The following is a 16,330-nucleotide window of genomic DNA, read 5'->3' on the forward strand; positions in this document are numbered from 1 at the left end:
TGCCTTGGTTTCCTCTTCTGGTTATGGCAGCTCCTACTGCAGAAGTTTTAAATTATTCTTTCTACAGCACCCAGCCCTCGTGTCAGCCAAGGTGCCTCTGCGGAGCCGCCTCTGGAAGCCGCCACGGCCGCAGGCTACGCGGGCTCCTGCCAGGGCGACCAGCACAGCAAGTCATCCCACCGGGCGGGATGCCCCGGCCACACCTTTGCCAGCCTCAGGCAGGGGCTGGCTGATGGAGCTGGTATTATCAGTTGTGCTATAACACAGTTAATGCATTTTTAAATGCTTATTTCTGATTACTCAATCTAAACCCCAAGAGCTATTACTATTAAAAGACTAACAAAGCCACTTGCAGGGCTCTCAGATTTCCCCCCCCCCCCCCCCCATTTCTCACAATTATTTTTTCCAACTAACTGAAGCATTGATAGCTCAATTGTCATCACCCTTTTTAAACAGAAGCATAATTGACCAGCTGCCTCCCAATGGTATTTAAGTTGCTTTTGACCTCCAGCTTACACAGAAAAAGCTTAGTTATATCATAAAGAAGGATATGATCCCCCAACTAACATGACGATAAAGCAGGCTGCAGTGGGAAAACAGTTGATAGCCTTATGATTCATTTATTATTCAAATTTAATGATTAATTAAATCCTTATCAATAACCTTACTTTAAAAAAGAAAACTTACTCTGCTTCATAATTATCACCCCTTGAACCATCTCTTCACTATTTATGAAAAGGACACGTTGCAGAAACTTTCTTCTAGAAACTCAAACTCTAGTATTTTATTAATGAAACTATTCCATCTTTAACAAAGTATCTGGAATCTAAAGAACAGTCCAAGACTAAAAGATTCTTGATTTATACTTAAAAACAGAAATGCTGAAAGAGACTGTACTCAAATTAGCAAATTGAATTCACGTATGATATCGATCAAGCCCACTCCAAGGTACCGCAAGTGATTTGAGATCACGGTTACGCTTTTTTTCACAACAAAAAGCAGACAACTAACAAAAGTCAGTATATCAAAGCCCTTTTATAAAACCTTTCACAATTAAAAATCATGTTTAACATTCCTAATGCCACTGCACAGAAGGGCTTTTTTCCCCCTCATACAACTAAAACCCTTTCTCAGCAGTAGATGCGTATCAATCACAGTAGTAGTTCACAAAGAAACATCACAGTACCAATTTAATCCAGGGACGGCAGGAATTTATGCTACATTACTTCAAAAAGAGTATGTTAACTTATCGTTATCTCCATATATATTTAAAATACTCGTGTACAATTCTGGATACATTAAAAAAACAACAAACCAAAAAAACACCACCACCCCAAAACCTACCTATGTTTAGATAGCCAGTTTTTACTAAGCAAAGGCACTAATTTAGTGGGAGACTCCTACCAACGTCAGTAAAGTTACGGTTCACCTAAGAAGTTTAATGCCCGCTGTTTATAGCTCCGACAATGGAGTTTGTAATCAGATACACATGAAGTTCTTAAATATAGGGGAAAAAACCTCTTCTCATGAGTGTGCATTTGAGAATCAAATAAACCTGAAAGACAACAATTTAGTTGCACAACTTAGGCATAGTTCAATAGAAGTTGCATAAAAGATGTAACAGTACCTATTACTACTGGGCCATTAAAAAAAAAAAATCACAATTCTTTGGTCAAGTATCATTTTTCACCTTTTGGGAAGTTCTGAAGAAAACAAGCAGCATTCAGAAACACATTAACTTCTCAAAGAAAGTTTTGCATCAAAGCTCTGCTTTTAAACTTTTATTTTTTAAACAACAACAAAAAAAATCCTCCACTTAGGAAAGTTAAGTTGTCACCATCTTATGTTTCAGAATACAAAACTGAAAAAAATCCCTATAAAAAAAAAAAAAAGACAGGACTTCAGCCAAGTATTCAGCTACTTATTGCTGTAGTTGTAACTCAAGTCCATTTAAACCCCTATGTTTTGGTCGTCTGTAGCAAGAACATGTTTGGAACACTAGCAGCAATAGAAAACCCCTTTAAAACCTAGACATAGTTACACTGTCGAGTGAAAATTAGCAAAAACCATAACCATTGGAACATAATACATAATTGTAAAAGTACGTTTGAACTGGTAGCTAGAAAAACGGGGTTGATTTAAAGTGCTATCCCAAAGCCTTATGTGGGCCTATGTCAGTAAAGAAAAGTCCTTTTTTCCCCACTAGATAAAGCCCAGAACCACAGCACTACCCCAAACATAACAAACACAGTCTTCACTCTGCCTCAATGCCTCCTCTCCCCCGCCCTCCTCCAACAGGTGGAATACAGAAACTTGAAGTAATTGCTAATTCCAAATTTAGGTGATATGCACAAATATACAGTTGAACAAAGTTTGGACAGCAAACAGTACACCTGAGTTCAGTCATACAAACTAACTTTTGTAAATAGCGTTAGATGAATATATCCATGTCTCTAATATGAATCTAGATGTATTTTCTTACAAAACGCATTAATAGAAATATCCAGGCAAATACATACCATACAATAGCAAAAGCTTTAAGCCCCATTTAATAAGATGACTTTCCGATTAAAAATAGAAGGCAATTAAGATTTACTCAAAATTACAATTAAGAAAAGCTTTCACAGTGCAATATTGAAACTGTCACAAAGTTAAGAAAATACTGATATCAAAGTACAATCACAATGTTAAAGTAGACAAAACTACTATACAAGGGCGTATCTTGTAAAATTAAAAGGAATGAACACAACACGGGGGACATCTCACGTCCCTGCTCTACATATCTCGTTTCCTAGTCTCCAGAGTCATAATTGTGTCTTTCTGACATCAGTAGAAGTCTTGTTAAAACTAAGAGGTTCATTCTTCTTTGTAGACCAGATTTCAGAGCCCGATTACTTCTTGAAAATACGTTCTTCATCACTGCACAATTTCGAAGTAGTGCAATATTGCCATGATGTGCTGAGGCATGAACACATAGCCCGTGTACAGTGCCATTCCAACAATGGAAACTAGCATGGAATCTGAATTACAGTTGAGGAAAAAAGCATTTGAAACAGTGCATTAGACATCACAGAACTATAGCATTAAAACTTTCCTGTTAACTATCTTATAACATTACATTTTTAAATCAGACGGGGTCAACTGCATTCAACAATCACAGCTGCAGGAAGAACCAACTGAACACTGAAAACCAGAACACTGGTAGGAGTGATTAGCTGAATTATGGAAAGATGCCTTGCAAGTTATCCACTGCCTTGTCGTGGACACAAGACGACAGGCCAAAGTGTGGGAAGGGTGATGGAGGTACAGAAAATGGGCACCGAGAATATACAAGTTTTTACGTGCATCTTCCTAGGTGTTAAGCAAGTCTTGCAGAAGCCAGCCCCATTCAGCCAAGCAGAAAAAAGTCAACTATCACAAAAAACTGAACCAAAACCACAATAATATGAGTAGCTGTACTGAATAAGAGTCCTTATTTGTGGATGAACTACTCATTTTTAAGCAGACAGCATTAGATGCTGACTTCAGCTTCTTGGAGTAGTATGACCTAATAGATTTAATTTACGATGCACAAAATACAGCTGGTGTGAACGTTGTACCGTTAGTGCAATAAAGTCAGGAAACCTCAAATCCACTTCTAGCTGCCAGTGTCCTCTGTGCTTTAAGTCACTACATTATTTGGTTCATTTCTCCATCTGCATGCCACGCTCAGACCCTTCCTCATGGGCAAGCAGCTCAATTTATGTATTGACAGTTCTATGGAAATAGAAACTGCAGGAGGAATGAAAAGTACGAGTAACATTGTGACATGCACCTTTCTAACTATTTCACTCACAAAGCCTCAGAACATCAGCATGGCTTGGAGTCAACTTGTGTATTTAAACAAATAGATGCTCATTAGTACTTTACTGTAGCACATCACGCTGCAAAACAAACTTCACATGAAGCTATCTGCTACACAATTTTAAGACGACCACTTTCTTAGCTGAACTCCTAACAGGGACCTTTTGTAAAACTTAGAGAAGTGAGATGACAGCTTATAATGTATGCGTACAACTGGACCTTTGTCGAGCTCTAGGGTTCACAAAGCTTTATCTACAGAAATTATGGCATCAGCGTACTGAAAGATTATGCCATTCGAAGTTTAGCGCTTCAGAAATTCAAAAGTAGTACTCTAAATTAATAATAGCCTGTTGATTTCATCCAACCACCTGCAGAGATTCAGTAAACTTAGACAGAAACACTATAAGAAGCACTGGAGATTAACAAGCATGATAACGCTGGACTTGGTTTCCACAGGTGAAACCAGAGGAGCTGCGTATGCTCTGTGTCTTCGAGAAATCAAGTCAGCACAGCACACATGTAACAGATGCTCTATGACCGACTTCCCCGTGGCAGAGCAGAGGTATTAGCTGCGCTCATTAGAGCATACTAGCTTCTTGGTGTATTTTTAGTCCCAGATTATACAGTATGAGATACTAAAATGAAGGTCAACTCATAAATCCACATTTCTGTATCAGCGCTCGCTTCCGATTCTGGAGCACAAGCAGCAGCGAGACACACAGCAGAGCCACACGCCGTTAACGCCCAAGGCCACTGTGTCCGCGCCGCATCTGTACGGTGCCCGGCAGACCTGGCCCACCTACGGCAAAAGCGTCCAGTGTGAGGACAAAAAAACAGTTTTGCTGACCCAAGACTGCAAGCGATACTTGTGCCACTTACGACATTTGTGAGTTCAGTGGCAGCTACTTCACTGCGATGCAAGTATTTTATAAAAGTAAATGTACACACACACTTTGATTTACTTAAATATTTTGCACGAGCTAAAAAGCTGCATGGTTAACACAAAAGAAAAAAAATACTCATGACTAATATAATTGCAACGAAAGCAGAGATGAAGTTTCCTCAGTGATACAGACATGGCATAAAAAGGGGAAGGTACGTTAGCAAGGAACACAGTATTTTGAAAGTAAGAACCCCTACCTAAGCAACTGTGCCCAGTAAGTCTATAAATACTAGAAAAGAGAAACAGTAAGTTATCTCCACTTCGACTGACTTTACACAGGAAAAAAATGTCTGTTCACACAGCTGTAAGTTGGGCAACCGCTTTTATATTATAAAAGCGAGTTCCTTTACAAAATTGACCGGTATCTCAATAAAAGCAGCTTTTCACTGCTACTTACACCCTTCTCTTTGTTAACGTTTTGGTAATTTCTCCCTTTGCTGCTCAACATTAATTGGAGATGGCTCAGGGTCATTCATGAGAGACATCACGTTAAGTCAAGATCAAAACAGCCACACTTAAGAGAAAAATACTTGTGATGCCATAACAACACTTGAGAGAATATACTGCCTGTATGAAAGGGCTGGGTAAAGAAGCAAACCTATAAACAGTCTTTATACAGATGCCTTCACATTAGCATCTATCAAGTTCTTCCACCCTAAAAGAGCCAAGCAAACTTACCGGCTTGAGAATTAAATACTCATCTAATAAAAATCATGTGACGAAGCACCATGCAAATGTAAGCTTGCAAGGTTTTGCAGCGTGCACATTTACTTTCCACGAGGCAAAAATACAAAAGAATTCACGAAAGTCCTTAACACAAACCTTGAGATTTCAGTGCAAAAGGCAGGAGAAAGAGCTACCATAACCCTACAGAAGAAAAATTAAAGGAGAAAAAACTTCGAGATACAAACTTATGCCCGAGGAGCAATGGACCAGGTTGCCAGACGCCCAGTGCCAGGATGCGGAACACCAGCGCGAGGATCATTCCCCAACTTGGGCGGCACGTCAGTCGGCCAAGGCGAGGAGCTTTAGCCCCTGCCTGCGAGGCGGGGACAAGCCCCGGTCCCGGGCGGAGGCTGCCGCCGCTCTGCCCGCCGCGGGCACCGGCCGCGCTCGGCGCCTCAGCCCAGCTGCCCCCCGCCACGGCCCGGCCCCGCGCCGCTCCGCTCCCCTGCCCCCCCCCGGCCCGGCTCTCCTCCCGCCGCCCCTCGCCCCCCGAGAGCCCCGCCGGCGGCCAGCCGCCCTCAGCACGGCCCCGGCCCAGGCGCTTCCCCGGCACCGGGTGGCCCGCCCGGCACCGCACCCGCCGGGAAGGCCGGCGGGGCCGCCACACCCGCCCGGCGGCCTCGGGGCGGCCCCGGAGCCGCCGCCGAGCACGACGCGGCAGGGGGAGGGCAGCCCCCCGGCCCCCCACGCCGCGCACAACACGCCCGCCCCGCCAGGCCCCGCGGGCAGGTCCGGCCGGCAGAAGGATACTGAAGACGGTGCGCTCCCAGGGCTCCAGCATGTAGAGCGCGGTGACCAGCAGGTACTGGTAATACAGCCACGACATCTGCTTCCAGGCCGAGCCCAGCGCCATGGCGCGCCCCACGCTCTCCCCGCCCGCCAGCGGCCCTGCGCCCGGCCCAGGCCGAGCGGAGACGGGGGCGGTGGCAGCCCGAGGCCCGCCCTCCCGCCGCCGCCAACGACGACCGCCGCCGCCGCCGAGCCCGGCCCCGCCCCGCGCCCGGGCGGCCGCTGCCCCCCGGAACGGAGGCGGTGGGCCCGGCGCAGGCAGCGCTTCGCTGCGCAGCCACAGCAAAGCCCCATCCAGCGCCGAGCGGCGGGGCGCGGCGGAGGCCGCAGCGGCACAGCGGGACCGCCGCGCCGGCAGAACGTTGCAGTCCAGCAGCGCGGGGCGGTTTGCGTCCCAGCTGATTAAACGGCATGGCTGACCGCGAACTTGGGGTGAACTGCCGGTCTGAGTCATAGCTAGGAGATGGTGCTGCAGCCTATTTTCGCTCATCCTATTTAATCTAAATTGACGTTCTGGGAAGTACGGCAGACCCGAAGACTCTGCCCGGCAGGGCCCACGGGAAGTACGGTAAAAATGCTCTGCAGGAGTCTTCAGTTGTCGGAGGGTAAAGCCCACACAGAAACATGGCTCAGATAAATGAGACCTTAACGTCGGCCAGCTCTGGCTATATTAATCCCGTACGAATGGGAAAAATAAAGAGGCGATAGACCAGCTGTTCACTGTAACCGTTGCTAGCTTGGCACTTCCCTCAGGCACTCGGGGACCAGAGGGCATGGGACACCCCTGCCCTGGGTGCTAACTGGCATAAGATGAGGAGAAGTTCCAGAGGTTGGCCTGGGACTGCACGGTTAGAAAGGTCGTTGGCAGTCTAGTTTAGAAGGCACTAGTTGAAAGTCTGCTGGAAGGGGACATAGGTGGTAATCGGGCACCATGACTAAGCAGAGCATGAGGTGCAACCACTAGGCACCGGGGCCAGGCCACCGGGCAGGACCTCACACACCAAGCGTGCACACCATAGGTTAGAAACTGGTATCGACCCACTATACTCACCCTACTTAGTAAATCAATTTGCAATGATGTCACTGAGTGGGGTGATTCTGTTCTTGCAGCCACCCCGCCCCTACCTTCACCTGTGCTTCAACTGTACAATGAAAAACATGGAAATACAGTCACAGGAGGATGCACGTACGAGTTATTTACACAGCTGCAAAATACAACTACAGTACCAGGAGATGACTGTGAAAAAGAAAACCAGCTGGCAGAGAAAATTGAATACTGTACTTGTTTGTGTGACAGAATCTGAAAAGGATTTAATTCAACCAGAAGACATTTAGACACACTTTATGCAAATTTATTTCAGCACAAGAAGATATGAGAGCATTGACATGATTAATACCCCCACACAACTGGCTACAGGAGCTGTTGTCCCTATCCAACACCACGGTTGCTTGTTGCAGTTGCTGCTGGAGGAGTCTTGTGTTGGTGTTACTGCTTGAAAAAGTGGTGGTAATCACGAAAGCTTCCTTTCTCTATAAACACGTACAAAGTTCAGGGACAAGTGGAGGATTCAGCGCAACTAAAGCATTACTCCCATTCAAAGCTTCAGGAACATTATCAGTATGGGGCAAACGAGTCCCAGTCCTGCCTCCTCCAATGCTTCCTAAGAAGCAGCTCTGCAATGCAAGTGACAGGGCAAGCAGGCAGCAGCAGCAAGAAAGTACCTGAGGCATGCCACCTTCAAAATCTGCTACATCTGCCCTAACCCACCAGGTGGTGCCCAGGCCCCTTACACCTTTTCAGTATGGTGCATACTCATGAGAGATTTTTTGCTAGTGAGCCCCTTAAGAAAATTGACAATATTCCTCTGTATAGAGTTTCCCCTCCTTCACCAGCTCCATTCCACCCCTGCTTAGGGACTGCCATCACCTGTTGTTCCTCCTGCTACCACCTACACCGACACTTGAGCCCTTGAACTACATTCCCGCACGCTCATATTTCCAGCAGCTCAGTGCAAAGACCCTTAAACTGGCACTACACAGAGCCCTCGCGCTTCACCTGGAACGTGAAAACAGCTACAGAGGCCAGCGTGCCCTACAGCACAGACTACATCCTCTATCACATCTGCTCCTCCACACTTCTGCTAAGAAGCAGCAGTTCTTCGTACATTCAGAATTTTCCACGTACACCTCCTGGCTTATAGCACACAGTACCAATTTGTCCCACTTTAGATGATCCCATAGCTATCAGTGTGCAAGCCAGACACTCCACTCAACAGTGTGACTGTAGGTAGCAAAGACGAGATTGAGATCTTACCTCAGGCAGATCCCAAGCCTCAAAAACAAGCACGGCTCAATTTTGATCGTAGGGTGCACGTGCAGAGGAAGGTATACCGTACTAGCCAACCAAGCATTCAGCAGCTGCCTCAACAGTTCTCTACTTCATCAAGCAGAGGTTAAGTTTCTGCTGCCTTGAGAACAGGAAGTCAGTGTTCTCCTCATGTAATCCTGACAGAAGAACCAATGTATTTTTTCCTTCCTAATCTCATGTAACACTGTGTAGAATGAGTGTGTGTAGATTAGTGAAGTACAGCACCAGGGACTATAAAGGTAAGCAGAGTCACAAGATTTTATTACAATCTAAGGCACAAAAGAAGTATGTTCTTCGGGTTCCTACCTCCTAGGTTTAAGTATTTCTGACAATTCCTCAAAGCACATATAACAAATTATTCCTAGTACTATCAAAAGAAAAAGCATTAAGATGAGATTTTTTTCAGACAGACCCTTGTTCAAAGTGAAGTGTTAAAAAATATCAGGCTATAGAGGGATGTTACTTACTAATAAAAAACAAGAGTTCACCTCTTGGGAACATGCCTGGAGGAAAAGAGGGAAGCATCCATTGTTAACATTGGAGTGCCTTCACAGACTAAGCAAGAAGTCTAAATATCAAGTAGCAGCAGCTCTTTATGCTTCCATAAAGAAACTGTAAACGTACTAAAGAAACAGAAAAAGCATACAAACTAGCTCTATGATCATAGATCTGACCATAAATGTCTCTTAACATGTGTCATCGTAAGGAAAAAGGACAATAGAAAAAAGTAGTATTTTCTTCATATACATATTTACATTAAAAACTCTTAATTGTATTACTAAGCATTGACGTGTTGATTTAAATTACCCATGCCAGAACAATCCATGCCAGCAATGGATCGATACAAGCTAATCTTCCACTCTGTCTAAATAAAAATTTCCATTTTTGAGATCTTAATGGGCTAAAAATCCAAATATGACGACAATTCCTTCTTTAACAAACCTACAGGTGTGCAAATCTACCAAGAATACCAGCCTACAGAAGGCCAACACACCACTTGAGAATTGTTTACCACATGCCATAGAAATGACCAATGCAGCTATGGAGAAGCAGTTACTATATACAATATTTATTCTAAGCAGCAGTTCTAATACATATTGAGATGGTGGATAGTATATATACAGGGAATGATCATAATACACAGATCTTACATTGTATTTACAACATTTTAAATCCTCAATGATGCAACCACCTGACAGTGTGAAAGAATATCACTCTCAAATGCACGCAATTAACTGTATTCCTTTCGTAAACTTTGCAAAAATCCAACCATTATAAAGTTCTCTGATGAAAATGTACATGGAAAAGACCATATTTAAAAAAGGCTAACATGCCTGCATATCTGACACTTCACACAGTCTTAAGCAGTGCAGGACTTTTTTCCCCTGCTTTTGCACATTAGCAGTGGCTGGCTAGAACATTGAAGAAGTGAAAAACTTCATCTTTATCCATTACTGCCACTTCAGTTGAGCATTCAGTACATAATACTGGATGATACACTTCCTCCTCTTCTTGATTTGATTGTACAGAGGTAGTTTCTTTACTGTGTTTCATTTTCTTACTTCTTTTCTTTAGCTTCTTTCTGTATTTCAGAATTTCCTCTTTGTTAACAACACAGTTCATCACAAACATTGCTCTGTATTGTGTTTTATAAGATTCGTGTCTATGGAGAAGGGGAGAAAATGCAAGTCATACCATTGGTAAAACTCTGCTTCCAAGAAATCAGTTATCATCACTGGAAATGTATTAAAGATAGGAAGTACTGTGCCAAAGGGCTGAAAGCCGAATAAATATGAGGTTTTATAAACAGCACAAAAGTCACAACTACAAAAATCATAAAAAACCAGAATTGTAGCCATGTGTCTCATTTTAAGGCGTTTTAAAAAACATGCTGGTTCTTGCTGAAATAAACACCCCAGAGTACAATGGTATTGGTACTACAGAATTATGCATTGCTACGTATAGTTGATGATAGGCAAAACGATCATGAAGTTGTGACTGCAAATTACTCAAATACTGGCATTTATATCCTGAAATGTCTCACAAGCCTGAAATTCCTTATTTATAAATAACAAACATTGACACGCTACAGTTGATAAAGCATGTCTATAATAAAATATAAAATGTATTTTCAGCTGTCATCGGTATAACAACTGTATAGCTGGAGTATGTAGCAAAATTCAGGGCTGCAGTTCAATTCAATTCAACACAGCGTCCCTCAGGCTGCAGTTTTACAGCAGCCTGAACCAACATAACAGGTGGCTGCCGAAGTCCCATCTCGACTTCTGCTGGCTTTACTGCTTGTATAATTCTGTGCTGAGCTATTTCAGTTTATTAAAACCACAAAAGACCAGTCTGACAATACAAAGGGACAGTTTTCCATCAGCTTAGCAAACTGAAATACTTAACTATAGAACAGGGTCAAGGAATACCATAGCCAGCAAAGGAAAGAGAGTGAGAAACAGCACCCAGTACTTGGATGATTTTAGGCTGCTGTGGAATTTCATCCTCAATCACCAAAAGTACTCAGTAAATGAGAAGTAGTTTATTCCTTGTTCCACAAGATTTCCTTCTCCTTTATTCCCAGTTCAAGAATCCTCTCCTTAGCATGGGTTAGCAGTACTTACTAGGTTTGCAGTGCAGTCAGATACTGGAGAGCTGCAAAACACACTACACATTCTCACCTAAATGCTTTCCAGGCCCTTTTTAATACAACTATACTCAAAATCACAACTGCTAAGACTCAAACCAAGTAAGAATACACTATCTTGATTTTGCTTAACCCTCCCCTAAACAAGGCACTTTCACACAAAAACAGTAGTTAACCTGGAATAATTCTATGCCTCTAAACATCAAGCCAACATATTTAAAAAAAAAAAAAAAAAAAAAAAAAAAACAAAACAAAACACTACCCACAACTCAATCTGAACTTCTTGTTTAGTCTCCATGAAATGTTTTTTTTTTTTACCTTCTCCACTATGCTGAAGTTCTACCCTGTTCTTCCTCATCTCCATGTTAAACTGACCATCATTCTTACAAACTAGCATTCACCCCTAAATCTGATTCACATATACCTGCCTTCTCTTTTACTAGCTCCACCTCACAAGACAGACTTGATCAAATCAATTGATCATATTGAATACACTAAAAATACAACTGACCAAAACAGAGACATTCCAAAAAGACCCCTTATCGTTCACCAATTACCTCTGACAGTCCAGGCATAATGTTGTCATGCAAGCAGGGCAATTCAGAACAGCATCACTATTTGGAACAGCTGAAGGTTTTGTCTGCTGCTGTGGCGGCACTCTTCTTTGGTTACGGTACCTACCAATTCAAGAAAGGAGGAAGGAGAGACAAAATGTGAAATTACATGCCCTTGTTGTTGGATATATCAATTCAACCTCCAAACCTTTTTTATATTAAAATACACCAACAAATATTTGGACACCTTTTTCACTAACTCAAAGCACATCAGTAAATACACTGGGGGAAAAAACACATACCAGTATCTTCATTTACTTTGTACAGAGGATTCTTACTTGGCGAAACAAATACATCTAGTATGAGAATTTGTGCTTAATAACCCTCTCCTCTGACGAGACACTTGTCTCAAGTGCAATCTCTGCAGGCAACATACGTTAATGTTATCCTTTTCAACAGATTTACATGGAGAATTTTACTTCTGGTGCAGCAACCATTTTTCTACTTCACCCGTCAAAAAACTCTCAGTAAAGCAGCTTTGTGCTGTTCCTACTTTATCTGAACATTTTGTGGCTTGCTAATTCAAAGTTTTCCAAAACCATAAATACAATATTTAGCAGGAATAGATATTCATTTAGCAATCAAAGTATCATAGGGCATTAAAAATTGAAATCAGCAAACCTTACAACCTTTTCACCCACAATATGGTTGTTTAGATGAGATCTACAGACAAAACTGGCTTACCAAACTAGGAAGTTTTGATTTTAAAAAATCGCAAGTTTTAGAATTGTGTAATTTTGAAGACTCAACTTCCATTATATACATGTAAAAATTTTACCAGGCTTTCAAATTTCTATGCTGTAAATTCTAAAAAAAAAAAAAAAAAAATCATTACATAGACTTGACGGCATAGGCTTTTTCTCTATATTGACCATTTTCATTTAAATTTTTCATTTTATGTCAAGCATCCTACAATTCGAATATTTATGGTCTCTTACCCCCTCCTCTGTGAGTCTACCCACTCTTGGTCTCGACTGTCTTCTTCTGGGTCATACAGCAGTTCATCATTGGAAAGAATCTGACGTTGCTGATGTTTTCTGTTTTTCCGGACATCCTGTGTAACTGGAAAGATTTGTGCAAGCATACGTTACATCCATCAGACATATGATGATGCTCTGCTTAAATAATGAAAATACCAGTTTTTCAGTTTTCCTTTTCCATACTCACAATAAATCTAAACTAAAATATAAAGGTCTAGCTCATCTCTCCCCCAAAATGCACCACCCCAAAGCGTTAACACACCTTACGTACATTGGGATACGTCACAAAGTTGTGGGAACTACATTGAGATGATATAGGCTGGTAAATCTTCCCAAAAGGCCACCTTCAGGAACAGCCCCTTGACCCCCCAAGAGGATTCTACAGGATCTGAGAGAGAGCACTACTGTAAAGATGTTCTTCTCTCTCCTCTCCTCAGCCATTTACCTATTTGATCTTCATCCTCTGAATCAGAATCAAAGTAAATGTCGTCATAGTATTTTGAAGTGGTGGCAGGTCCAGTCTGCCCAGTACTTGAGGAAGTACCTACGTGTGAAATTAGAGAAAGAAGTGGTAAGAACACCCCACCAAAAGGACAGCAAGTATACAGCCCAGAACAAACCCTAACACACCTATCCAGAAGTGCTCTGCCTTATCTGCATGTGTTAAGTAACAGCTCTCCCAATTTATTCCCACGTCCTGATAATCCACATCGCTTGTGTTGTCTCATTTACAGGTACTCCCTCAGAGCAAAGCTGCTTACTCAGAGATGAACCTCAGGTACAGTTCAAAGGAAATCTTCTCCCAAGGTACACTCCCTTTAGGCACAGAGCACACCACATCAAATATGCCTGCCTCTCCCGATATAATCCACACAATCTCAGACACTCCATAAATCTTCAGTCATGCAAAAGAAATACAGGTGTGGCACATTGTTTCCCAAACTCTGATTACAATAAAATTCACTGAAAAAATCCCCCAAAATTTCAGGGCCACAGAATTTCAAAAAAGACCTAGATGAATTGCCAAGCACATCTGTCACAGCCAGCGTCCACCAAAAATCCTACTCTGTGCTGGATGGATGTGGTGATATAACTATTGCTACATCTTCTTAATTGCACAACTAAAACCTACAGATCAGATTTCCCCACTAACACAGATAAAACTATTAAACCTGCTGAATGCAGAGTCAAGTCCCTACATTAAAGTGAATACTACGTTGATTCTCCAGGAAATTTAAGAACACTTCACTAGCTGTTTTGTAGTAGGTAAAAAGAGTATATGCTCTTCAAATGCCAAAGCAATCTATCTCTTGCAGCCATAGTACACAAACACCAGAATACATGTATCTTTAGTACAGTTTTACTATTTGATGTAACATGTAATTACAAGCAGGTAAGGCAGGAAGAGATTAATATTTTTCCTGATTTTTCCCCCAACTGATTTGGAATCTCAGTCTACCACATGCTACTCCTTTCTTCAAGAAGGGGCTCCAAATGTTGATAGCATCTGGAGCCACCAGACAATGCACAAGAGACCGCAACCTGCTCAAAAGACTTCTAAATACACGTGAAAGAAAAACTTAAAACAGAAGTTATAGAGATATTGGAAAAAAGGGGACTGATCCAACAAAGATAAATCATATTAAAGCAGGAAATCAGAAGTTCAGAAACACCATGAAACAGAGCCGTTCACTGAAGTGGCACCTGGTGACCATTTCTCCAGAAGCGATCAGCCATTTTAAGATTTTCTGTAAGCTTCAAACAGCACTTGACTGTCACCACACACACCTCTAGCCACAAGAATAATAGATTAACTTCACCCCTAAACTGGACACCACTTAACTCACGATTTCATACGCAAGCAAACGTTAAGTGCGATTTACCCATTTCTGGCGATTTCCATTTGCCTTCCATAGTCCTCATGGTGCTGTTCAGTTCCGCTTCCATCTCCTTTTGGAACTCATCGTCACTGGAAGACTCGCTCTCCCCAGTCAGGCACTCCCGAATCAGCTTCCGCTTCTGGTCAGGAGTGCCGTGTAAGAGGACATCCACCTCATCTTCTGAGCTACAAATGTTTAAGCGTTACACACCTAATTACGATAACCAGCTTAAAAACATTGACCGAGACATTTGGAGAACGAACATCTGAACTGTGGGGGTGCACTGGGAAACACTTATTTGTGTGTTTATGGGAAATGCGTTTATTAAAATGTTTTATTAGCTCGTTGGTGTTAAAACTCTGGTTTTAATGCAAAGGAGCTTCAGCTGACTGGCTGCAGCCGGCCGGGATGCCTCCGCAGCTCTGGTCTGCGAGCCTCCGTGCAGGAGCAGGGATCTATTTGCACACTGGCATTTACAGGGTTAGAAACGTAAATACTCCGGTTTCAAGGAAAAAAAAAAATCGCCGCGGCTGGTGCGAAGCGATCCTCCCACAACCCCCCGGGCGGCACGCCGCGGCCCTGCCCAGCGCCCGGGCCGTGAGGGAGCCTCGCCGCCTGCGGAGCCCAGCAGCCGGGCCTGCCGTCCCGCCGGACAGGAGACGCCAAGCGACAGCGGAGGGAAGCGGCGGCCCGCTGCCGCCGGGACGAAACACCCCCGGCCCGCCCGCCTCAGGCAGGGCAGCGACAGGCCGCCCTGGGCCCGCCCGCGGCAGGGGCTCTCCAGCACCTGCTGAGCGCTCGCTCCTCGTCGCTGGGCTCCTCCACCACGTACGGGTCGTCCTCCTCCCGCAGGCAGCTCATGGCGGCGCCCGGCTGCCCGCCCGCTGCCGCAGCCAGCCCGGGCCCGGCCCGGCCCCTTCCGGGCGCCCGGCCGGCTTCCGGCAGCCGAGCCCCTCCCGCCCGCGGCCTCCGCCCCCGCGGCCTCGTCCCGGCGGCTCCCGGGCAGCCCCACAGCCCGCCTGCAGGGGCGGAGGGCGGCGGCGCGGCCCGGCCGACCCGCGGCCCCCGCGCTCCCCCCCCCCCCGCCGGTGCCGGCACCGGCACCGGCCGCCCGGCCCGGCTTCTCCTTTTTCCCTTGGAGGTGCAAGTCCTCGGGTCACGTTTTAAATATTTTTCTTCACAGTTACAGAGCCAGCGGTTAGAGCTTTAAGAGACACACCCAATACCAAGAGGCTTGAAAAAAATTTAATGAGCTAGTAACACTGAACAACGAGGACTAATCTAAAAACTGTTCCCACATCCTACTTAAAATATTTACAATTTTGTTAACTGTATATACATTGTAATCTTTGTCCCTTATAGTCTATTTATAGATTAGTTCCTTAGGAATTATACCTGTTATATCTGGAAGATGAACAGCACAGTATTACTGTAGTAGCCATTGCTGGAAAATACTATATATACTAGAGGAGTTGCTAATAGCCATTGGGCACTGGTAATCAAAGTCTGAGGCTACGCGTACGTAACTCAACGCACA

General features: G+C 43.9%; 2 protein-coding genes across 2 annotated transcripts; both read right to left on the reverse strand.

Annotated features, from left to right (window-relative positions):
• Window positions 1-381: 381 nt before the first annotated feature.
• Window positions 382-6,452, reverse strand: SPTSSA (serine palmitoyltransferase small subunit A). Its single transcript, XM_075503127.1, has 2 exons — window positions 6,263-6,452; window positions 382-3,020 (listed from the first exon to the last, which is right to left on the reverse strand). The coding sequence occupies exons 1-2, from the start codon at window positions 6,363-6,365 to the stop codon at window positions 2,917-2,919; spliced, it is 207 nt and encodes a 68-aa protein (XP_075359242.1). The 5' UTR covers window positions 6,366-6,452; the 3' UTR covers window positions 382-2,916.
• Window positions 6,453-8,901: 2,449 nt separating this feature from the next.
• On the reverse strand, window positions 8,902-15,734 carry EAPP (E2F associated phosphoprotein). The gene is made up of 6 exons (XM_075503128.1): window positions 15,581-15,734; window positions 14,797-14,978; window positions 13,359-13,457; window positions 12,872-12,995; window positions 11,877-11,996; window positions 8,902-10,332 (listed from the first exon to the last, which is right to left on the reverse strand). Exons 1-6 carry the CDS (start codon window positions 15,652-15,654, stop codon window positions 10,068-10,070), a joined length of 864 nt encoding a protein of 287 aa, XP_075359243.1. The 5' UTR covers window positions 15,655-15,734; the 3' UTR covers window positions 8,902-10,067.
• Window positions 15,735-16,330: the final 596 nt, after the last annotated feature.

Source organism: Mycteria americana, chromosome 5, assembly GCF_035582795.1.
Source record: "Mycteria americana isolate JAX WOST 10 ecotype Jacksonville Zoo and Gardens chromosome 5, USCA_MyAme_1.0, whole genome shotgun sequence".
Taxonomy (NCBI): Eukaryota; Metazoa; Chordata; class Aves; order Ciconiiformes; family Ciconiidae; genus Mycteria; species Mycteria americana.

What these genes read in the sequence shown, in the direction of transcription:
- SPTSSA (XM_075503127.1), bottom strand. Translation starts at nt 6,365, where the DNA reads ATGGCGCTGGGCTCGGCCTGGAAGCAGATGTCGTGGCTGTATTACCAG. An exon ending in CTGGGAGCGCACCGTCTTCA is followed by an intron (nt 3,021 to 6,262) that starts GTATCCTTCTGC and finishes ACTGTAATTCAG; the next exon opens with ATTCCATGCTAGTTTCCATT.
- EAPP (XM_075503128.1), bottom strand. Translation starts at nt 15,654, where the DNA reads ATGAGCTGCCTGCGGGAGGAGGACGACCCGTACGTGGTGGAGGAGCCC. An exon ending in ATGGAAATCGCCAGAAATGG is followed by an intron (nt 13,458 to 14,796) that starts GTAAATCGCACT and finishes TTTCACACGTAG; the next exon opens with GTACTTCCTCAAGTACTGGG. An exon ending in TTATGCCTGGACTGTCAGAG is followed by an intron (nt 10,333 to 11,876) that starts GTAATTGGTGAA and finishes CCTTCTCCATAG; the next exon opens with ACACGAATCTTATAAAACAC.